The sequence below is a fragment of the Mya arenaria genome, chromosome 8 (genome assembly GCF_026914265.1).
Source record: "Mya arenaria isolate MELC-2E11 chromosome 8, ASM2691426v1".
Taxonomy (NCBI): Eukaryota; Metazoa; Mollusca; class Bivalvia; order Myida; family Myidae; genus Mya; species Mya arenaria.
In genome coordinates, this window is record NC_069129.1 from 38,499,808 (window position 1) to 38,526,312 (window position 26,505).

General features: G+C 36.1%; 1 protein-coding gene across 3 annotated transcripts in view; it reads left to right on the forward strand.

Moving 5' to 3' along the window:
• LOC128243126 (protein naked cuticle homolog 1-like) overlaps positions 1-26,158 on the forward strand; it is a 69,641-nt gene extending 43,483 nt beyond the window's left edge. For all 3 annotated transcript variants that reach the window (XM_052960684.1, XM_052960685.1, XM_052960686.1), the window contains 3 exons: positions 16,571-16,672; positions 17,545-18,044; positions 18,859-26,158. In XM_052960684.1, the coding sequence (XP_052816644.1) occupies positions 16,571-16,672; positions 17,545-18,044; positions 18,859-19,717 (1,461 nt within the window). In that variant the 3' untranslated portion in view covers positions 19,718-26,158. The remainder of the gene's footprint in view (positions 1-16,570; positions 16,673-17,544; positions 18,045-18,858) is intronic.
• The last annotated feature ends 347 nt before the right edge of the window (positions 26,159-26,505 follow it).

A 26,505-nucleotide genomic window follows, 5' to 3' on the forward strand; every position in this document is an offset into this window, starting at 1 on the left:
AAACTGGCATTGAAAACTGTTTAAACTTTATTATTTATAACAATTGTGAAACAATTCAAATTATTAGTTTGACCTTTTTGTTGTCATAAGGCTTTTTAAGTTGCATGAATGCTAAATCCATTATGATATTTAGTTATCCTGCTGTTAGTGATGACAATCACCCATACTAACATGTACCAGGTGGAAGTCAAACAATGTAGGCCTTTGTTAAAGGTGAGTGTGCTATGACCTGATAGCACAAGCTGAACCTTTGAAAAATAGTATGACTCTCAGTTCTCTCCCTTGAAAATAAATAGAAAATTAACAGATTTTGTGATGTCATTAATATCAAAGCCTTTTAAATTTGTAAACTGGTAATGACGTTCCAATGTTAACTCTCCATGCAGTTTATAATATCAGAGATAATTAATTATAAAATAGACTAATTAAGACATTTAGGGTTGTAGCGTCAACGTAGCATGTTGCACAATAAATAATTGATGTAGCATCATTAAATGACTTGAATCAATATATTTATAAATACTTTAAAATATTTACTTTATTGCAGGCATTTTAAGGTTATAAGCTGCAGGGTGTCTGATTTTTACCTTAGTCATATGAATAAACGAAACTTGTATATGAAATGAAGTATTTTTTACAGTGACAATCATTATACTAAATTTTTACAGACAGCCAATCCAAACTTATTTCAAGAATTGTCATTAATTTATAAGACCAAAGCAGGCAGAGGAAGAGAAAATAGTTTGATATCCAAGTCAATAAATTACTTGAGTACCATAAAAGAACATTAAAAAGAAACATCTTTGAAATGAACTGTTTGAACACCTTGACAGACGGAATACTTTCAACATGAAATACTGTACTTTAAACATTTATTTATCAGATCATAGACATCAAAGAAACTGTGTCCAGCGAGAATTAAAAATTACCTGAGTAACATTTCGATGTTTTTTCTTGTCAAAGACAAAAAAGGAAAAGGATGTACAAGACTGAATCTCCTTTTAATCTCTTTGAAATCAAGAAGCCCTGCTTATGTGATGGGTTCTCAAAGCAAAGTTCTGAGGATGGTGGGTCTTTGAAAGATGAATCTTCTTTGATTTCTGAGCAATCTACTTATTAGCGACTCTTTGATTGGTAGTCCCTGTTTGGATTTGTGAAAATAACAAGTGATTAATACACTTGGCCATCTCTTATTAATTGCTTCTAGTTAACCTTTCAAAGTCTTCTATAGTGTCTCAGATCAAAAAAGGATGCATCAAAACAATTAAAGTGTGTATACCATAAAATATCATATAATAATACGGTATATATCATTATGAACTGAAGGTAAAAAGTTTGTTTCCTAAATTTACTATAGGAATAACATGGTGAAGAGGATATAACTAGTTCATAATGGGGAAGGCAGGGGATGGGGGTGGAGTAATTTAATACATTTACAGAATGCATCATTTCATAATAAAAATAGCCCTACACAGCTCTTTAGGGATTCCCCATACCCTCGCCAATACAGTTATTTGTTCTGGGGGTAATTACCCCCTCTAGGGCTAAATCCAGGATACACCGCTGTCATTTTATTGTACAATGTACCTCTGAAAAGAAGCTGGTAAAATATGAAACTTGAAAGAGCTGTTTCTGTCATACCAATTGGACAGAAATTGATGCATAATTACCATTAAGCTCCAGCTCTGCTTCAAATAGCTCTTTAAGGATGTATTTAAGTGTTTCTTACGACTGTAGAACTCTAAACAAAGGAATCTGTAATTGTAGAATTTCATGTTCATGCCCATTTTCAAATATCTCTTAAGAAATAATGGTTATCACTAAAGGAAATATTTTTCTGTAAATTGTGGAGCTGGTTTCTATACACACTAGGGACTGTGGATTGGGTGGCTTAATGATCTTACTTAAATTCTACCACTTGTATGAATCAGAGGATATCAATTATTTTGGGGACAATTATTATTAAAGGTAGTACAATGTATGACAAAAAATCAGGAATTTAGGTTCGATATAACGAATGGTATTGTCACCAATGTGTTTTACTTGCGAATTCAAATAATCTTTGTCCTATTTAGTCCTCAGTCTAAGATTTTGTTTAAAAAAATATATCATTACTTCTCAGAGATACTGATTGGAAAAAGTGTCGTAGGATTGTTGATAAGAAGTTTCCATTATGAGCATGTCTTCATTCTGTAGCTCGTCTAAGAAGGTCACATTAGTGCATGTCTTCTGTCTTCATTTCTGGCTCGTCTGAGAAGGTCTCATTATGTGCAATTCTTTATATGTAGCTCATCTGAGAAGGTCACATTATGTTCATGTCTTCATATGTAGCTCGTCTGAGAATGTCTCATAATGTGCATTCCTTCATATATGTAGCTCGTCTGTTGTTATTTTTTTTTTTAGGTATGTAATAAAGTCTTGATGTCTAAGGTGGTGGCAATAGCATCGTTATTGTGCATGTTAACCTGAAGGCCCATAACTCCTCATACAGGATTCTTTTCAATGTAGCCATTTTCAGTGAAACAAATACATATGTATTTTCCATGTAACCTACTAGTAACTGTTTTATGATCTAACTTTGCCAGAACCCTCTTAAATACTGATTTACAAAATAGTGTTTACTTTTGGACATGTTGTTAAAATACAACATGTACATTTTATTATTGATTATTTAACAATCTGTTTCCAGACTGCTTTTATAAAGATGTTTGTTGAATAATTTATAACAGATTGTAGGTTCATATTTGGCTTCATTTGATCTTAACTACCTTTGTTCTATTATTAAATCCTTCCTGCTTTATCTTCCTGTAATCCCTTCAAAATTCAAAGAATGATTGTTTATCAATTGACACGTATTGCTTTTATACATACCTTAAGGGAACGTCTTAAAATATTTTGTTACAATAATATGCTCTTTGGTATTCCATGTTTGTTCTAAAGCTTTCTTGTTAAAATTGTTACTTGCTTTCATCAGTCTAGAATTGACAGCCGTATGGTTAGGACCTCCTAAGAGAATCATTTTTAAGTAATATCTGTGGACTATCCATTATATGTTGTAAATAAATTTTGGTTATCCAGCTTGTGAATAAAACTTGAGAAACGGTGTACAAGGACTTCCTTGAATTAGCATTAGCGTTCCAAGACTCCCACACAGACCCTTGAGGAGACAACCTCTTGAGTAACTAGACGTTGTGACAGAGAACTCTCCTCATAAAAACTGTGGAGGTTGTATTTTCTGGGATTTTACTTGTGCTTGCAAATTTAATTTCTCTTTTGAAGTTTGATTTTAAGTTAAATCAGTTTGAATGAAAATTATACCTCCTAGCACAAAATTATGATGTTCATTGGTGGTGTGTGCCTGCACATTTCAGCTAACAGCTAACAATTAATTAGATTCGAGAGTAGAAGTAACTTATTGGAGTAACCAGAATTTGGTCTATTTTAGTGTTTTTCGGTTGTTTTCCTTGGTTGAGTTTTATTTCCTGAATGTGGTTTGTTCATGTCATTTGTAATGGATTTTTTTTCTGGTGTTACATCATTAGTAAGGAAAATTGCTCAGATGATTTATTTAAACTTGACTTAAAATTGATACTCATTATTTCAATTTTCTGTCATTATGTGTTATTTAACAAGATTTTTTTATTTTCGCTGTGAAGATAATTGCTTCATGTTGTGAGAAATATTGCCTTAGTAATGAGGCGAAATTTCCGAGTTATTGCTATGGAGTGTAAAATAAAACGATGCATCCTATTATTTTAATATCATCGAGCCTTTGTGAATTATAACATGAAATAAGGAATGAATTATTTCTTAGAAATGCAGAATTACTTGGTGGTTTGAAAGATAATATATTTTGATAGTTTGAATGATTATTTATGATAACTAAATGAATGTGAATAATTGGTATTTTATTACAAGATCCTGGTGATGATAATTTTGAAACTTAAATTGATATAAAAGTATTCTTAAAGTATTAAGACTATTTTTTAAATTGTCACATTTTATTTTAATAAGTTCATTGTGGAAACGTTCATCTAGCTTTCAATCTTTTATCTTGTTTGTTATTTTCAATAGTAAGTATATGTTATAAGTAGTTCATGCATAACAAATTATATAAATGAATTCTAAAGCAGTGTCAGCTAAGGCACAGTTTTTTGTTCAATAATGTAACATGAACAGATTTTGTGTAAGTAGATTATATCAAGTTTGACGTCAAGGCCAAATAAATGAGTCAACTGTAAGTCATATAGGCTAATGAACAAAATAGAGTAAGTAAAGTACAAAGTAAAATATGCAAGTTTTAAGGGATGAACTTATAATAAAAGGTATTTCGAAGACAACACATGAAAAGGCATGATAACAGATGTGCATTATCGAAAACCAAGGAATTTGTCAGAATTTGAAGACCGTTTCTCCAATACAAACAAGTTTTCTACTGGGTTCTCAAAGAGGACACAATCACTGGTTTCCACCCAGTAAATGGACCGGAGATTGAGTCATATCAGCTGACAGTAGCCTGAATAATCAAGCTGAAATAAATAAGTATACCAGTGAACTAAACTGTACCTAGGGTGGGCTTATTTCTTCCTCTTCATATTATACCTTTCCCACTTCTATCTGCTCCAGGCTTTGTTGTTAAAGTGATTTGCACTGATTGTTTTGATTTGTATGTGCTCATTTGTGAACATTTGTTTGAGTCTCCATGCCATCAAGGATAGGTTTTTAAAGTCTTGCAGATCAAACAAGACATAAAATGTGAACAACAGATACACAGTGTCTTGCAATTCAATCCAATGGTGAAGCTTGAATGAATTTTGGCTGAAGGAAATTCTGTCTGTCTGTTTATGACTTGTTAAAATACATCAAAGTACATAAATATCAAACTAGCTGTTGTTACCATTTCAATGCATAGAAACGGCTGTTGTTATCATTTTCAATACAGTATAAACTATATATAAAAACAGCTGATATTGTTACCATTATCAATGTAACGAAACTGCTGTTCTTACCATTTTCATTACATATAAACAGCTGTTGTTGTAACTATTATCAATACATAGAAACTGCTGTTGTTACCATTATCAATACATATAAAACAGCTGCTGTTGTTACCATTATCAATACATATAAAACAGCTGCTGTTGTAACCATTATCAATACATATAAACAGCTGCTGTTGTTACCATTATCAATACATATAAACAGCAGCTGTTGTTACCATTATCAATACATATAAACGGCTGCTGTTGTTAACATTTTTTTACCATTGTCAATACATATAAACAGCTGCTGTTGTTATCATTATCAATACATATAAACAGTTGCTGTTGTAACCATTATCAATACATATAAACAGCTGCTGTTGTTACCATTTTCAATACATATAAACAGCTGCTGTTGTAACCATTATCAATACATATAAACAGCTGTTGTTGTTACCATTATCAATACATATAAACAGCTGCTTTTGTTACCATTATCAATAAATATAATAAGCTGCTGTTGTAACCATTATCAATACATATAAACAGCTGTTGTTACCATTTTCAACACATAGAAACTGCTGTTGTTAACATTATCAATACATATAAACAGCTGTTGTTATCATTTTCAATACATAATAATAATTGTTGTTACCATTTTCAATACATATAAACAGCTGCTGTTGTTACCATTATCAATACATAATGCAAGTTTTTACCATTTTTCTGTATTTTTCATTAAATAGAAACAGCTGTTGTTACCTATTATTAAAAACTTAAAAAAATAGCTGTTGTTACCATTTTGAATACATATAATCAGCTGTTGTTACCATTTTGAATACAATTATAATCAGCTGTCGTTACCATTTTCAATACATAAAAACAGCTGTTCAATATGTATTACCGGTAACTTCTGTTGTTGTTATCATTTTCTATACATAGAAACAGCAGCAGGGTGTTACCATTTTCAATACATAGAGACTGCTGTTGTTATCATTTGTAGCAAGAGCCGTTGTTACCATTTCAGTACACAGAAACAGCTGCTGTTATCATCTGCAGCAAGAGCTGTTGCTACCATTTTCAACGCAAAGAGACATGCAGTTGTTACCATTTTCAATACATTATGTAGAAACTGCTCTTGTTATCATTTGCAGAAAAATAGCTGTTGTTATTATTTTCAATACATAGAAACAACCTCTTTTTTGCTTGAAATTTCTGGATGAAATTATAACCTTTGTGACAGCATATCCAAGTTAATTTATTTTTAATAAGAAACATATAATTTATGTGTGAACTACAAATAAAATTTGTGAAGCCAATTATATTCCGTTTGAACATTTGAATATTATTAAACTCTCTATATTTAAATGAATTTTAGAGCAACACAATAACAACGGCATCTTTTGAACTTATTTCACAAAAACACTATCAACTTACCATATATTATTTACTCAAGCAAATTCCTGGCTTTGAGAGAAATTACATGATTCATTCCTCTGATTAGAAGTTTCAGCCATTTGATTAATGGGTCTGTGAGTGGGACATGCATTTTATTTGGGCTTTGGGCATCCTTGCGTAAAATATTTTGGCAGAGAGGAAAAGATTTGTATTAGGGTTGATGCACAGCAGAACCATTTCACTGCATTTCAGTTATGCCGTAATTTTGTTTTTGATGCGAAGTTTTATCTTCTACTTTTTCTCATTTTCAACAAGACGCTGCTTTGTATATGTTTGCTTATTAAGTATATATATATATATTTTATAGTTTTTTTCTTGAATAATATATATATATATATATATATATATATATATATATAAAACAAAAAAGTTTTATTTAACACCAGTCAGAATCTTTTGAAAAACTAGGGAAGAAAAAAATTTAAAGAAAAAGAGCAATAAATGCGCTGAATTCCAATAAAGATATTTTGCAATAGATTTCTGAGAAATTACTTCAATTTTAATGGCTATTCAAGTGTTTATCTGTTAAGTTTTCATCAGTGTTGAAATGAGTGTTATTCTTGATTATTTCATATTTTCCTATCGGTAAACTTCTGAGTTTGTTGAAAAATGTGATTTTCTGATCATTCTTTAACACCATTTTGCCTTATAGAAATATAGACAGTTATTAAATGTCCTAGACAGTAAATAGATGGTAAATATTCATATAGACGGTGAATGTCTAAATGAACTGTCCGTATAGATGGTAGCTAAACTGTCGGTATAGATGGTAGCTATATATAGATGTCCTTATAGACAGTAAAAGTCCTTATAGACGGTAAATAGATGGTAAATGTCCTTATAGATGGTAAATAGATGGTAAATGTCCTTATAGACGGTAAATAGATGGTAAATGTCCTTATAGACGGTAAATAGATGGTAAATGTCCTTATAGACGGTAAATAGATGGTAAATGTCCTTATAGACGGTAAATAGATGGTGAATGTCCTTATAGACGGTAAATAGATGGTAAATGTCCTTATAGATAGTAAATAGATGGTAAATGACCTTATAGATGGTAAATAGATGGTAAATGTCCTTATAGACGGTAAATAGATGGTAAATGTCCTTATAGACGGTAAATAGATGGTAAATGTCCTTATAGACGGTAAATAGATGGTAAATGTCCTTATAGATAGTAAATAGATGGTAAATAGATGGTAAATGTCCTTATAGAAAGTAAATAGATGGTAAATGACCCTTATAGATGGTAAATAGATGGTAAATGTCCTTATAGACGGTAAATAGATGGTAAATGTCCTTATAGACGGTAAATAGATGGTGAATGTCCTTATAGACGGTAAATAGATGGTAAATGTCCTTATAGACGGTAAATAGATGGTAAATGTCCTTATAGACAGTAAATAGATGGTAAATGTCCTTATAGACGGTAAATAGATGGTAAATGTCCTTATAGACGGTAAATAGATGGTAAATGTCCTTATAGACGGTAAATAGATGGTAAATGTCCTTATAGATAGTAAATAGATGGTAAATGACCTTATAGATGGTAAATAGATGGTAAATGTCCTTATAGACGGTAAATAGATGGTAAATGTCCTTATTGGTGGTAAATAGATGGTAATATCGTTATAGATAGTAGATAGATGGTAAATGTCCTTATAGACGGAAGTAGATGGTAAATGTCCTTATAGATGGTAAATAGATGGTAAATGTCCTTACAGACGGTAAATAGATGGTAAATGTCCTTACAGACGGTAAATAGATGGTAAATGTCCTTATAGACGGTAAATAGATGGTGAATGTCCTTATAGACAGTAAATAGATGGTGAATGTCCTTATAGATAGTAAATGTCTTTACAGACAGTAAATAGATGGTAAATGTCCTTATAGACAGTTAATAGATGGTAAACAGGGCTTCTAAAAACCGGCAATTTGCCGGTCTGGACCGATTTTGACCAAGCCAGACCGATTTCAGTTTCAAAAAGTGTAAAAAAAATCGGTCCGAAATTTTCTTATTTTTTTTGTAATTTCGGTCCAAAACGACTAAGTCAGTAAAAGATGTAGAAATTGTAATACACAAACATTCATGGGTCATTCACACATTCAAAACTACATCCAATAGGTCATAAAAGTGTCTTGGTTACCATGAGATTGAGACCGATGCAACCAGCTGCTTTTTCCGCTAATTAGCAGACGCTTGCAATCGGTCCAATCATGTGTTTTGGTATAAGCAGAAGACACAATCAAACAAACTATGTGTTAATTATCTGCTTGCAGCTTTCCTAATTAAGTGTTAAAATCGGTCCATATTTTCACATGGCAATATGCTATGTCGTCGTCGATTATTACATGATATCCGTTTGTTGATTACAAAACAGTTAGATTTAAATTGTTATAAAGAACCATTGCTGGTTAAAAACGGCTTTAAAGATCAATGCATGTCATTGTTAATCCGTGAAAGCATTAAAATACCGAATTAATTAACGTAACAATATATAGGATATCAACAGCGATACGCTTGATTAACTACATAGTCTGACAGCTGAGTCCGCCGCTTACGTCATATTTATTCGCAGTAATGAAAAAATCGTTGTCGATATCACACTTTAAGCTTGTTGCCCCGATTATAAATCGAGGTATATAATATTATTCAAGATTATCAGTTGAATGTTGACCCACTAAAGAAGCATTAAGCAAATAAATCATAATACTGTTTCACTTTTTGTCGTCTGACCGCCTCCCGACAGCCACAGTTAATAACGATCGCAGTCTTTCTTGTTAGAAACGCCGCAGAACTCGATGAGAATCTCATTTGAATTAAACTTGTATCAATGACAATCCGAATCTGCTATGCTGGCTCTAGAGCCCTCTTACGAATTGCCACATCGCAAAAAATATTGACAGAAAAGACGTCGCGAAAATGTATGGCATTTCTATAAAATCGGACTATTGAACAGGTCCTTCTTTTTTTGAGGGGGGGGGGGGATTTTTTTTGGGGGGGGGGGGTCGTCGCCGGGTCCGGACCGATTGAGGTTCCAAAGTTTTAGAAGCCCTGATGGTAAATGTCCTTACAGACGGGAAGTAGATGGTAAATGTCCTTATTATAGACGGGAAATAGATGGTAAATGTCCTTAATGACGGTAAATGAAGCTTCATGTCCTTGTTGGTAAATTTCCTTATAAATGATAATTGTCTTTATAGACGGTAAATGTCTTTAAAGACAGTAGGAATCCTTTGGTGGGTAGGGGGTGGGGTTCTATGACGCTTATCAAGAGGTTGCAAAATATGACCTTTACTTAGACTTTTTATGTCACACATACTTTATTTAAATTTTCAGTTTGAATTTTCACATTACCGTATTATATCATGCATAGGACGCACTTTTTTACCCCCAATTCTCATCTTAAAAATTGCCTGCGTCCTTTCTATGCTATTAGAATTTCATCTGTTTTTCTCCAAGTTCTTTTCAGGTCGAAAATATCAAATCTTTTCAAATGTGCGAAGGTGTGAAAAACACCCGCTGTCTGTCATTAGAAAAAGATCAATAGAACAAACTATAGCGATGGTAATACCGTATGGTTGTTTGTTCGCACTTTACCCGACGTGCCTTCCACTGGCACTGACACGCATTAATTATGCGGACATGCTTTAATCCGCGCAGCGACACGCCTTAACAAAACAATCATCAGTTTTGACAATACACAGTTGCGATTGCAACGGCTGCAACGGTTGCAACGGTTGACTGTTATTCAGAAGGCATGTGGGGACTATTGCAACGGATGCAACGGTTGACTGTTATTCAGAAGGCATGTGGGGACTATTGCAACGGATGCAACGGTTGACTGTCGGGAATATTACGGCATTTGTAATATGCGTGAATGTTCTCAAAATGTCAAGACATATCATTGTTGTGTACGCTAAATTACCGAAATACGACGATAATTATCGAAATACACAATACAGTTATAGAATTATGCCTTATATACAATTTTTTGTTTGTTTTTTACTTCAATATATGTTATAAATACTTTATCAACCTCAATTTTTCGGCTCCAATTTTGATATTTTTCCACTGCGTCCTATCTTATATATTAAGGGTTTTTACCCGTTTTTTCAACTATTATTTTGCCTGCGTCCTATCTATGCTAGCGTCTTATACATGATATAATACGGTAATGATTTTTTTCAGATTCTGGGGACATATACTTATGATTACTATGATTGAAAACATAAATACAGATTATTTCTCTGTCAAACAATGTGTTGCCATTAATGTTTTTCAAGGCATTGTTTCAAACAACATGACACATTTAAGTACACTGTTGGTTGATTATTATAGTGCTACCAGCACACTTCCAAATAGGCTATTGTACATGCAGTTATTTACTATTATCAAATACCCTATTCGGCTAGTTTCCAAAAAGTAGGTTACACAACACTTACACAAATTTAGTTAATGACAAATTAAAACAAGTTTTGATTGGAAAATGTTGTTCATAGTTAAGGCACAAAGGTCTTAAATTAATACAAACCGGGTCTGACTGTGAGAATGTATATGGTATTTAGTTTATGAAATGGACACTCCTCAAACATTTGAAGATTATTTGTAATTCTAAATAAAAAGGTAAAAAAGCACACCCAAAAAACAGGAATTTATTTAAGCATTGTACACATTTCAGGGAAATATACCGGATTTATGCCAAGAAGCTCAAATATTTCCTTGGTTTGGCCAATGATAAGGCTTCAAAGAGTGGTGTGTACGTGTGGATACATTATATACTTTTTGATGTTCAGATTGAAGACATTCCTTGCGGCAAAAATGGCCGCTTTCTAGCGTTTCTTTCCCCTGCTATGGGATGTTGAGGTATTAAAGTTAAGATTGAATGTTATGAAGTTATATAGATGTAACAAGTTATTTTAGGTGTGGTAATAAAACTTACATTAATCCTTAGGTAAACATATTAGACTGATTAATGCTGATGGTGTAATTGTACAATTTTACCTGGTTGAGTTTATTTTCAAGGGCTAGTAGATCCTTGTATGACATGCAATATAGAATAGTCAATTCAGGTACAAATTTTCACTTTAACATTTTACTTCAAACAGCAAGTTACAGCAGCTATAGTTATGGGGATTAAGTACCCTTTAACCCCTAATTAAGACCTATGTCATTCAGAAATCTCAATAAATGTGCCTCTTTGGCCTAAAATATCAAATGTTTGGTTCGGGCTACCTGACCCTACCAGTACGAAATAGGCACCAACCCTACCGTTATTAAAGTCAGTTTTTTAAAAATAGAAAGCCTACCTACACTACCTGTGTTTGAAAAGGATGTAAGCCTAACCAAACTATTCTATTTTTTTGGGGGCCTTAAGACTATCCACATGCTGAAATTGTGGGTGGTTTTAAATACATATGTGTGATTCAAGCAGCAGTTTGATCTATAGTATAAGCTCTGTCTTCTCAATTTAGCTAAAATAAATTAGTATAAACTAAACTAATAATGTGGCACTTTGAACTAAGGAATTTTTTTTCATGAAAAATGTACCAGTCCTTGAAGGACAACAATTGTAACACTTTCTTGCTGAAGGGTGGTTGAAAAATGGAAACAAATCTGGAGTTATGTCTATAGAGTACAGTTTACAGGGGAGTGACTGAGGATTAGGAGAGGCATTGATGTTTAATCAGGACAAATTCCAGGGATTTTCACCTGTTTACTCAGTGATTAACATTATATTGGAAACAAGTCAGGGGTTAAAAGTTGCCTGTCTGATAAGCTTACCTTTGAAATTGGGAGATCAATCACTTGGTTATCAGAACAATCACCTAGAGTTGATTGTGATCAGACTAAGGTCGTGCTATATATAGCTCCCCCCCTCCCCCCAACCCCTCCTCAGATGAGGTTATTGCTAACATAATGGAATCAAAAATCAGTACATGTATTTTTGTTGGAGCCAAACAAAATAATGTTATTATTGAATTTGTGGAGGAGTGATCATGTGAAAACACCTTATATCTTGAGAAGCTGACCGCCCCACACTCCACACACCTTATTACTTGAAAGGCTGACCACCCCACACTCCACACACCTTATAATTTGAGAGGCTGACCACCCCACACTCCACACACCTTATTACTTGAGAGGCTGACCACCCCACACTCCACACACCTTATAATTTGAGAGGCTGACCACCCCACACTCCACACACCTTATTACTTGAGAGGCTGACCACCCCACACTCCACACACCTTATTACTTGAGAGGCTGAACACCCCACACTCCACACACCTTATAAATTGACAGGCTTACCGCCCCACCTATCCACACACCTTATAATTTCAGAGGCTGACCGCCCCACCCATCCGCACACTGTGTAACTTGAGAGACTGACCGCCCCACCCATCCACACACCTTATTACTTGAAAGGCTGACCACCCCACACTCCACACACCTTATAATTTGAGAGGCTGACCGCCCCACCTATCCACACACCTTTTCACTTGAGAGGCTGACCCGCCCCACCCATCCACACACCTTATAACTTGAGAGGCTGACCCCCCCCCCCCCCCATCAGCACACCTTCAAACTTTAGAGGCTGACCGCCCCACCCATCCCCACACTCCACACATCTTATCACTTGAGAGGCTGACTGCCCAACCCATCCGCACACTTTATAACATAAAAAGCTGACCACCCCACCCATCCACACACCTTATTACTTGAGAGGCTAACCGCCCCGCACAGCCTATTACTTGAGAGGCTGATCGCCCCACCCCTTATAACTTGAGAAACTAGCTGCCCCACCCATCCCCACACCTTATTACCTGAGAGGCTGACCGCCCCACCCATCTGCACACCTTATTACTTGAGAAACTAACCGCCCCACCTATCTACAAACCTTTATAACTTGAGAAACTAACCTCCCCACCCATCCACACACCTTTATAACTTGAGAAACTAACCGCCCCACCCATCCGCACACCTTATTACTTGAGAGGCTGACCGCCCCACCCATCTACACACCTTATAATTTCAGAGGCTGACCGCCCCACCCATCCGCACACCATGTAACTTGAGAGACTGACCGCCCTACCCATCCGCACACCTTATTACTTGAGAGGCTGACCGCCCCACCCATCTACACACCTTATAATTTCAGAGGCTGACCGCCCCACCCATCCGCACACCATGTAACTTGAGAGACTGACCGCCCCACCCATCCGCACACCTTTTCACTTGAGAGGCTGACTGCCCCACCCATTTGCACACCTTTTCACTTTAAAAGCTGATCGCCCCACCCATCCGCTCACCTTTTCACTTAAGAGGCTGACCCCCCTCCCAATCCGCACACCTTATAATTTGAGAAACTAACTGCCCCACCCATCCACACACCTTTATAACTTGAGAAACTAACCTCCCCACCCATCCACACATCTTTATAACTTGAGAAACTAACCTCCCCACCCATCCACACATCTTTATAACTTGAGAAACTAACCGCCCCACCCATTGGCACACCTTATTACTTGAGAGGCTGACCGCCCCACCCATCTACACACCTTATAATTTCAGAGGCTGACCGCCCCACCCATCCGCACACCATGTAACTTGAGAGACTGACCGCCCCACCCATCCGCACACCTTTTCACTTGAGAGGCTGACTGCCCCACCCATTTGCACACCTTTTCACTTTAAAAGCTGATCACCCCACATATCCGCTCACCTTTTCACTTAAGAGGCTGACCCCCCTTCCCATCCGCACACCTTATAATTTGAGAAACTAACTGCCCCACCAATCCACACACCTTTATAACTTGAGAAACTAACCTCCCCACCCATCCACACACCTTTATAACTTGAGAAACTAACCGCCCCACCCATCGGCACACCTTATTACTTGAGAGGCTGACCACCCCACACTCCACACACCTTATAATTCGAGAGGCTGACAGCCCCACCTATCCACACACCTTTTCACTTGAGAGGCTGACCCACCCCACCCATCCACACACCTTATAACTTGAGAGGGTAACCGCCCCGCACAGCCTATAACTTGAGAGGCTGATCGCCCCACCCCTTATAACTTGAGAAACTAGCTGCCCCACCCATCCCCACACCTTATTACCTGAGAGGCTGACCGCCCCACCCATCTGCACACCTTATTACTTGAGAAACTAACCGCCCCACCTATCTACAAACCTTTATAACTTGAGAAACTAACCTCCCCACCCATCCACACACCTTTATAACTTGAGAAACTAACCGCCCCACCCATCCGCACACCTTATTACTTGAGAGGCTGACCGCCCCACCCATCTACACACCTTATAATTTCAGAGGCTGACCGCCCCACCCATCCGCACACCATGTAACTTGAGAGACTGACCGCCCCACCCATCCGCACACCTTATTACTTGAGAGGCTGACCGCCCCACCCATCTACACACCTTATAATTTCAGAGGCTGACCGCCCCACCCATCCGCACACCATGTAACTTGAGAGACTGACCGCCCCACCCATCCGCACACCTTTTCACTTGAGAGGCTGACTGCCCCACCCATTTGCACACCTTTTCACTTTAAAAGCTGATCGCCCCACCCATCCGCTCACCTTTTCACTTAAGAGGCTGACCCCCCTCCCCATCCGCACACCTTATAATTTGAGAAACTAACTGCCCCACCCATCCACACATCTTTATAACTTGAGAAACTAACCTCCCCACCCATCCACACATCTTTATAACTTGAGAAACTAACCGCCCCACCCATTGGCACACCTTATTACTTGAGAGGCTGACCGCCCCACCCATCTACACACCTTATAATTTCAGAGGCTGACCGCCCCACCCATCCGCACACCATGTAACTTGAGAGACTGACCGCCCCACCCATCCGCACACCTTTTCACTTGAGAGGCTGACTGCCCCACCCATTTGCACACCTTTTCACTTTAAAAGCTGATCACCCCACCCATCCGCTCACCTTTTCACTTAAGAGGCTGACCCCCCTTCCCATCCGCACACCTTATAATTTGAGAAACTAACTGCCCCACCCATCCACACACCTTTATAACTTGAGAAACTAACCTCCCCACCCATCCACACACCTTTATAACTTGAGAAACTAACCGCCCCACCCATCGGCACACCTTATTACTTGAGAGGCTGACTGCCCCACCCATCCGCACACCTTATTGCTTGACAGGCTGACTGACCCACCCATCCCCAAACCTTTATAACTTGAGAAACTAACTGCCCCACCCATCTGCACACCTTATTACTTGAGAAACTAACGGCCCCACCCCTCCGCACACCTTTTAACTTGAGAAACTAACCGCCCCACCCATCTGCACACCTTATTACTTGAAAGACTGACCACCCCACACTCCACACACCTTATAACTTGAAAGGCTGACCACCCCACACTCCACACACCTTATTACTTGAGAGGCTGACCACCCCTCACACCACACACCTTATAATTTGATAGGCTGACCACTCCACCCATCTGTACACCTTATTACTTGAGAGGCTGACAGCCCCACCCATCCGCACACCTTATTGCTTGACAGGCTGACCACCCCACACTCCACACACCTTATTATTTGAGAGGCTGATCACCCAACACTACACACACCTTATAATTTGAGAGGCTGACCGCCCCACCCATCCGCACACCGTGTAACTTGAGAGACTGACCGCCCCACCCATTCGCACACCTTTATAACTTCAGAGGCTGACCGCCCCACCCATCCGCACCCTGCTCCTTTAGGCTTACACAGTCTAGCATGGAACGAAATTAAGCAGTTTGAGTTTGATTTAGAATATTATTTAAAAGTAATGGTAATTATTAAAATATTTCAACATTCTAGGACCAGCTGAAGAGGTTTTCTATGTACAAAAAATTGATATAGACCAGAAATTTACTCTCACTCAAGAGGTCATTGGTTGGTCCAAACAGAAGAACCTAATCCACAGTTCTGCTAACAGCTTGTATGGTCTAATACAAGGGAGAACACGGAGAGAAATGAGATACATTGAAAATACTGAGTAGCCTCCCTTCATATACATTTTGATAGATATATTTATGAAGTTTTAGGCTTAATTTTTGTCTGTGTTATTTTCAGGAGTTTGAGTGTGGAGTGCACTTTGGTGGCGGAGAAAACGCCAAACAGGAATGGTCCTTCACTCTCTATGACTTTGATGGGCACGGGAAAATTACCAAGGAGGTAGGAAATAGTCCTTGTGTATCTGAATTTTAAACTGTTGTGATGCCCAGTTGTTCAGGTCAGACTCTGAATCAGAGGGTCCCAAGTTTGATTTCCAGTTGTCTCTTCCTCGATGATTAATTCTGGTAATCACCCAGGAATCATACATGGGTCTTTATCACATGAATACCTTAGTGTTGGCTTTCAATCTGTAGTTTGCCACTGTTAATTAAAGCTCTTTGGAATGTATGTTACTTGTTCACCATTTTACTTTGCACCTACTTTCTGCCTGGATTTGAAAATGCCCTGAAACTGGTTTAACTCTCTGCTTTGGTCAGGGCGGCCAAAATGTTTAATGATTGGTTATTGATTTATCCAATTATAACTATTAACTGATGAACTCATGTTAATGTGAAAATTGGCCAAAAGATAACCTGGATAGTCTACCAACCTTTTTTTCAATTGGATGCTGGTACATAAATTTAGAATATTTTTTATGAACTAATGATATTCATGTTTATATAGTAATATAATATTTAATGTCTTTGAGGTTGAGTTGAAAAAGCATTTTTTTTTTATCTACAAATACTATTTATATTTATATAATGTTTTATGTTGTTGAGCTTGACTAGAATAATGATATAACATGTCAAGATTTACCTTAAGTAATCAGAGTGAATAATCTGCAGTTGAATGCATTACACCAATGAAGACTTCAAGGTCGAAACATTCAAATACTTAAATATCAATAAGCCACTCACTATTAACAAGATTGTGTAAAGTTGGTTGGTGAGACTTATGATGGCTTGATGAAATAAAATGACAATTCTTATTAACCATGACAAGTAGACACATTTAGTGCAAATGAAAACAATCACTCATCTTTGTTTCAGGATCTGGTTGGTCTACTTAAAGCGCTGTATGATGCCATTGGTTCTTCAATAAAAATCCCGAATAACGGGACAAAAACACTGAAACTTCGACTGAGCGTGGGTCAGGAGGCTTCAATAAGCACTGAAACCAGTCCAGTCAGTGAAGGTGGAAAAGCCACCAAAGCAAACAATGAAAAAGAGGAGAAAGAGAAACCTAGTCCAAAGAAAAAAGACAACTCCAAAGTGAAAGTGAAAGAGAGTCATGCTGACCCAAAAGTTAAGGAAAGTCTTAACTTTAAATCCAAGGATAGTGCAAAGTACAAAGACAATGGAAAAGTGAAAATTAAGGATATTTCGCGACTAAACAATCTGGTAGGGCCAAGGGGTAGTCTGAAATGTACTAATGAAGCCCAAGCTGAGGCCCAGGCGGGGGCAAAGACGAAGGTGAGCACGCACAAACACAAGGAGCTGGTTAACCTTGTCCAGGAAAATATGGAGCGAAACCATGTAAAGCCTGTCAGGTATGTTCATTTATATAAGGAATGCTTCATGTTTAATATATTGTGTATAAACCGTGAACCTTGGGTAATATGAACTTGCTGAACTTAAATTGTAAACTAAATTTTATATTAAAGCTGATTTTTAATAGATCATGGTTGTCAACGAGTACTGGTGTTTGTAGATTTAAGTGATATCAATCGAGGAAAACAGTTTAAGAACAAAATGAATACTTTTTAACACTTTTAGTTTGTCTGTTTTTATGACCCCAATACATCCATTGGTGTATGACGTTTCTGATTAATCACATGTGAATGTTAGGCAAAGCGACCTCAAACTTGGCAGGCATGTTTTTCACGATTGTTAGATGAACCCTATTGATTTTATGGTCAGTTGGTCAAAGGTTATGGTCGTTGTCTGTTTGCGATTAATAGCTGAAATGCTATCCAGCTATATATGCCAAAATACTAGTGGCAATCTGTCCTAAGAGGCTTTTTGGGGGCATTTGTCACATTCTTGTTATTCCTGTGCGAGTTCTTGTAAAAGAAAAAAAAAAGCGTAAAGTCCTTGTGTTGTCAAAATTAACACTTGCCTGCAAGACCTGGAATGGTAAAATGCTGTCAGGGCTTGCAAACCTGGATTTTTATATAGCAGGGCTTGTGAAAAAAAATTGATGCCATGCACAAACGTTACAATTGGGGGTTGGTTCTTCCAAAAGTCATTATTTTGATGACTGTCACCATGTTTGGCATCTTTTTGCAGTGCTCATGTTTTGTCAATAACTATGAATTTGAACTCTTGATCATACAAAAATTCCTAAACTTTTTTCTCTTTTAGACGTCACCATAGTGACTGTCGAGGCTGCCCACCTGAACATCGGCAGGGGAAGAGTCGACAGAGATCAGCTAGAACCAATTCTGCCAAGGAAAACAATATGAAACAGTTAAAACCACCGGGTGTATCTAAGTCTGCCAACAACTCTCCTGCAAAAGTGGAAACTGACGCTCCTAAGGAGTGCCAGGATCGGAGAAATTATTACCTAGATTTGGCCGGAGTCGAAAATAACTCATCCAAATTTCAAGACAACTCAACTGCAGCATTAGAGACTGGAAAAAGTTCCGAACTGAATAATTCTCAAGTGAAAAATAGTACCTCAAGTTTTCAGCCAGTAAAACCCTTTTCAGCATTATCTGCAGGACAATTTTGTGTTCCGAAACATTTTAGGTCACGTTCACATGAACATGCAACGGTGCATTGTGACCCAACCAGTGCTAAAACTAATCACTGCCCTAAAAATGATGAGGTTTCTAGTTTTCAAACGGAACATTTTCGATCGCGATCATTTGACCCGCAGGATTCTAATGTGAGTAATGTGCGTGCTACAAAAGGAAATCCACCGTTGTTAATGACTTCTCCCACATTAAAACAGTCCCAGCCACAATCACAAACGCAGTCCATGTTTCGACCAGTGAGTTTACCCCCACAGATTCCGGAAATTGTTTCACCTTTCTATCACCGACGGCACCGTCATCGCGAGAAAAACCACCATCTCGCCATGCAGCAAGTGGCTGAATGGATTGAGCGTGAACATACTGTGGATTACGAGGGCGATAAAATTGTGATTCAACGGCATGAGCACCATCATGTACATGAACACCATCATCATCATCACTATCACCATTATTACGAGGCTTAGGAGTTTTCATGGGTGGAATAAATATTGTAGTCTTATGGATAGGCATGAACTCATAATCAAGCAAAACTTCATTACAAAGAAGAAAATTGAAAATGCACACATCATCACCCCTATTGCCATTATTACAAGCCTAAAAGGGTGTTAATGTGTACATTAATGCTTTTTATATTGTATTTGAATTGATAGATTAAGTTCAAAGGGCTAGCAAGACTTCAGAGAAAACTATAATACGCAAATCATCATTACTATTACCATTATAAGGAGGCTTAGAGTTTAAAATGAGTAAAAGGTTGTATCTGCTTCCCTTTTTAATGTCACTTAGAGCTTTCTCTTTCAGCCCTTAAATAGATGGGCATACTTTTAAGGATGAAGTTACCTTAGTTTATCAAATCATTTTAAAGAGATTATACAATTGTCTAAAAATGCAAAAGCTTATCTCCTTGGTTTCTTTAAATTGAGTTTTAAGGTATTTGACCCACAAATATGTAGGTGGTGACCCAATATTATTTTGGAATGAATTGAAAGGGTTTAATCTGCAGAAAAAGAGAATGTTACAGTCTGTGAAATAAAAAAAAATAAGCATAGGCCATTTGGGCCTATAACCTTAACAAATCCATAGGCTGAAATCATATTTCATAGGCCCAAAAGAAAAATAACAAGTTTGACCACTTCATAGAGTATTTAATGCTATTCTCTTGTAAAAAGGACAACAAAGAAAACACATGGTCCTCAGCCATCTCCACATCATCATCAGTCAGAGGCGTAGCTAGGGCCTAAAAAACTTGTAGGCCCGATGATTCTTTGTGAGTTTTGGGACTTTTATATGCACATTACACACACTCAATTATACTTGCAATGATTACAATATAATCAAGTAATACACTCTGCCAGAGTTTGATTAAACATTAAACTTGCCAGGGTTAAAATAAAACAAACTTTTGTTCAAAGTGTTTGGGTAGCTTTTAGTTTTTATTGCATTTTTTGGTTATTTAAATTATATCATTTTTCAAAAAAGTTGTAGTCCCAGGCCTACATGGCCTATATGTAGCTACGCCACTGTCAGCATCTGAGTCCTCCGAGTCTAAGCTGTCAATGGTCTTCCTCTGAAACATAAATATTTATTATATTGGACTACTCAATGATTTCAGTACCGTATACCGTTTAAGTATGTAAGTTATTGCATAAAAATACTATCTGCTTTGGTGCGAGTCGAGGCTAAGCATCTTAGCAAATGCCAAAGATAGGACGAAACAAAAATAGCATCTATCAAGTTATTTAATATTACGAAAATTCCGTTAGCCAATCAGTGCACGACATAGTGAAATCGGAACATGATGATGAGTTGTAGTGATCATGAAGGTCAATGCACATGGAATATTGATTATTTAATATAGTACAAACATTCCATGATATCTAATTGATGCTACCGAAAGGCGACAATGGAATCGCCTGGTCAAATATGTGAAAGTTCTTAAAATTATTTATTGTTCCACATGAATTATTTTAGCTGCAATCATTAAATCAACTTAGTGTCCTTTTCAATTCAATGTCAGTCGTTTGCCAGGTCACAGTTCATCATAGCCATTTATATGGCTTTCAGGAACACATTTAAATTATGTTTTGCAGCAAACAGAAGAATACAAACATGAAAAAATAACAGCTCTTATATTAAGATATGTGTCAAATTTCATACCATAACATTAAAATAGGGTTTGCAAACATATATTCGCGACTGGGCTTGATCAATGTTCAATTCTAAACAATCACGAGTCGCGAAAATATGTGACAAACCGATTTTTTAAGTCGAGGCGCGGCAATTTTGATTAGTTGATACGAAATATGTTTTCTACATTAATAAATTAATGTTTTTTAAAGACATGAAGTCTGTTCTGTACCTTATATCGTATTCCATCGCTGAAAATTGATCAACTGGTTCTGTTAGTGTTATCGGCTATCCCATCGTGACGTCATTAAATGGCAGATAATTTGAAAAATGGTATAAATGTAATTAAAAGAGTGTATACCGTGAAGCATTGTAATGCAATCACACACTATATGATTAATTTTTGTGGACACAAAAAAGAAAATCGATCATTTGCGAAATAAAGCAGGTATTTGTCCATAAAAAATCATAGGCCCGCCGGGCGTACTCTCTGCCGATTTTGACAGGCCCAACGGATTTTTTTATACACCACGGGCATCGGGCGTGTGGCTTATTTCGCAGACTGATGTTATTAATAGATGTGTAACATATAATAACAGACAACATTGTTTGCCATAATAATGCAAATAGGTGTTTGTCTTTTGAAGTCTGATATCTGTTGAATTAAGACCCAAATTCAGGCGCGTAGGAAGGAAATTGACATTGGGACCGCGGTAGGGGTTGGCTGGGGAGGGGTGTCCCTTCCCTTCGAGATTTTTTCAATTTTAAGCATTGAAAGACTCGATTTCCAGTGAGTTCAGGTATTATTTTCATGTTTTTATCTTTATTCGGTTAAAATAGTTGATAGATATAAAACTATTATCTTTAGTAACATTTATTCACTATTACATTTAGACACTGAAACATGGGCAAGATCGTGACCTTCAGAAGCTGACATTTGTTTGTCAGAGCCCTGCTTAGGTTGTGCTTTTACAGTTCATACCCAAGTGTCACACCAAAGATGGTCACAGGTTTAATTATGACATGGTGACCTGTTTATTCAATATCTTGTCAGACTGCTATTGATCTATATGCGCGTAGCTTTATTTAAAATACGATTATTAAGAAAATCTGTATCAAAAAATTGCGGCCCCATTGCCGTTACTAGCCAGAATATTGGGGCCGCGGTGCGGCCCCAGCTCCTACGCGCCTGAAATTACAAACTATAATAACTCGATGTTTAATGAAGTTGAAGTGATTTATTTAACATATTGATAATCAGCAAGCAATGGCCTTTTAAATTATATGAGGTTGCCAGGCATCAAAATTTAACGTTCTAGTTATTATTTCTATGGGAGCACTAGCTTATTTGTGGGTCAGATACCTTAAGTCAACTTAGGTTAAAGATGGATTTCCCTCAATTGTTTTAGATATTATCCTACTTTTTTCCCTGAGAATTCGAACTTTTCAAGTGGAATTTGTCTTGGCATTAGTGTAATATTTATAGCATCTTGTGTGATGCATCATCAGCTGTACATATAGAACATGGACGATGACATAATATCATCATTATAGGGCGTGTTTTGAAGAAAAGTGTTAAGTTGCGAAAATATAATATTTTTCAATTTGGTTGATAAAGCAATAGAGTTTTCACAAGCACACAACTACTAGTATGTGTAAGGTTTTTGTTCACTGTGGGCAATGTACATCATGTATAATGCTGTATATAGATACATGTACGTCATGATTTGTAAATGCTTATTGTAATTTTAAAGGGAATCATGTTTAGTAAAAGAATTGTGTATAATATGAACAAACAACAATGATGGAAAGTGTTTTTTTATCGGAAGTTGATGCAAGAGTTCCTATGTTTAACTTAATTAAAAATGTGACAGATAATGATACATTTTGGTGAAAAGCATCAGTGTAGATTGGGAATTGAATAATATTACAACTGTATTTACAATATTCAGGTGAAATGAATATCTGACAGTTGTATATAAAAATAAATAAAATAATTCAATTTATATCAAGTTAGAATTTTTCTTATGGCCAACACAGAATCTATGAGAGGGACTTTTAATCCTTGTTTGTTGTAAGAAAGGAATTTGAAATTACTTATCAATATTCTTAACGATAGGCGATATTAGAAGGAAATTATGTTTGTATTATTTGTAGGGATGGCAACGAGTAGTAAAATTAATACTCGAGTACTCGGACGATCGTTCGATCGAGTACTCGGGTACTCGATTACTCGGAAAAAATGAATATGTGTTCGCAAAGGCAAGATTGTGTATACATTTATCGTAAATGACGTATATTGTGCGTTGGTCATATTATTGGTCATTTTCACCTTTAAAGTACACTTTCTTTACGTATTTTAACAAAAAATGATATAAAATGTTGTTTCAGGCTTTTAATTTGTCTTATTCGATTCATTTTATACAAATTTATATGCACTGCGGAAATGAACAACAATCAGAATTACAAAAAAACGAATATTAATAGCTTACATAAAAATAGTGAAGGAAATTCAATACGAAGTTCAGTTGTTTACTCTACAATTTTTTTTTTTTAAATTATATTTTTTCGTACTGTGTTATTGTTGTTTACCTCATTAATATTCATAATTCTTGAAAGGTCTCTAATTGGTATACAATAGAATTGTGTAGGTGAAAGTACCGCTATCAAAACTTCCCTAATTGACATCAGTGCTAATTTGAAATAGGGGTCCTTTGTTGACAGTTTGCAACTATCACAACAACTGTCAACTAATTGGTTGAGGTCAATTGTGTACACAGCTGGATTAGAGGGACCGTAAATTGTCCTCTTGGCAACTAACCAGATCTGATATTTTGTCTGTAAATCGTGTATTTGGTGATTTTTATAGATTTGTTTTCCGAGTACTCGAGTAGTGATTTGGTACTTTTACTCGGACGTTCTATCGGGTACTCGTTGCCATCCCTAATTATTTGACATAAAATCATTTTTAAGAGCTCGACTATTTGAAGAATAAGGAGGCTACTACTTGCGTTAGCATCTGCGTCTGGTTAAAGTTTGAGGGAAAGTTGGCATTTTCACTTGTAACTCCAAAACCCTTCATTCAATTCACTAAATACTTCATACAGTTGTCCATGACCATCACAGAATGAGGTTACATAACTCCATATTTTCATAAATACAATTTTTTTCCCTGATTGACTTAGGAACTTAGATTAAAGTTTTAGGGCACATTGTGTCTGCTTAAAGTTTTAGGGCAAGTTGGTATTTTCACCAATTGCTTCTATACCTTACATTCAATTGACTTAATACTTCACCTAATTGTTTACGGCCTGATCACACAATTTGGTTACATAAATCCATATTATCTTAAATTCAAATTATTGCCGTTGATAGACTTAAAAAGTTTGGTTCAAGTTTTGGGGCAACTTTAGGTGTTAACTCAGATCTCAAATTCTGTTCATTCAATACCCTTAATACTTAACACAGTAGCCATCGCCCAAATTAGGTTACTCTACTCCATTTTAACCCAAAATACAAATTATGGCCCTTGATTGACTTTTTTATTTACTTTTTTATTGCTTTTGAAAGGTGCATATTACATCATTAATGTATTTATTTCTAAGACAATGGGCATGCATTTTAGCAGGCTGTCCAACAACAGCTCTTTTTATAATAAATAAAGTCATAATTTTAAGTCTTGTCTTTTGAGTGTACAATAATTTATTATCTTCATGCAATTTAAGTGTTTTACACAAAACCCAACAATAAGAAGTTTTCGACAACATTCATTATTTGTACATTTTTTCACCTGTTGTTTTTTCTTTGCTTTGTCATTTGTGTGTATATTATTTCATAACATTGTCTACCTCATTTGTTCATGACTTTGGGATTATTTGTGCAAATTTTGTACAGACTTTAAGTACCATATATATTCTTCTATAAGGCCTAGATTTCTTATAAACATAACGTGATGTTGTTTTAATTCTAAATTAGTGTTTTTAATTCTAAGTTAGTGTTTTATTGAAATAGTTTCTTGACATTATTGAATATTTCACTAAAATCTGTAGAATTTTGTTAATTGTAAATGTTTACGAAATTTTTGTCTAACCGGTAATTTACATCCTCGGTCAATTTTTTAAATAAGGTATTTTTATAATAAATATTTAAGGATTTCATTTCAATTGTTAGTGATTTTTACATATTGTAACTTTCTTTGTTAGTGAATAAACAAAATGACAATGCGTTGAAAACCACTGGTTGTGAAAAGTTACTTGCATTAGTCTCTCCTCGTTATTTCTCTTCATTGCTTGATATTATACATGTATGTCACAAAGTTTTTGGCCCTGTCTTATAAATGGACGTATCAACCATTAAAAGTGGTTTGATTGGTCAATTTGCAAGAACAACTTTCAGTCTAATTTGACCAACACTTAATAGCTAGATGAAATTGTTGGTTAAAGGATTGTCATTTGAAAATTTATGCAAGGTGTTTTGTAATAATCAAAGATACCCATATAATTTTGTCAAGGTGAAATATTCATTCTACATTTTGTCATACAGCGATATAAGCTTTATATTTTGTGAAATTCTGGAAAATTACATTCTTTAGTTCGATGGTGCCTTGATGCTATGAAATATAAAACATGAATGACTCTATTGAAAGTATCTCTGTCTTCATCTGTTGTGTAGTAGTTTAGTGTTATGCATGTCTTCAGCCATTACTTTTGTATCAAACCAAAGATGGATATTATTGTAAATTAATGATTAATTTTTTGTTTATAAAACTTACCTCGTCTTGTTGTGTATTTTTTTAATGTTCCATAGCTATTGAAGGAATGGTAGGATGATATTCCATAGCTATTGAAGGAATGGTAGGATGATGTTCCATAGCTATTGAAGGAATGGTAGGATGATGTTCCATAGCTATTGAAGGAATGGTAGGATGATGTTCCATAGCTATTGAATGAATGGTAGGATGATGTTCCATAGCTATTGAAGGAATGGTAGGATGATGTTCCATAGCTATTGAATGAATGGTAGGATGATGTTCCATAGCTATCGAATGAATGGTAGGATGATGTTCCATAGCTATCGAATAAATGGTAGGATGATGTTCCATAGCTATTGAATGAATGGTAGGATG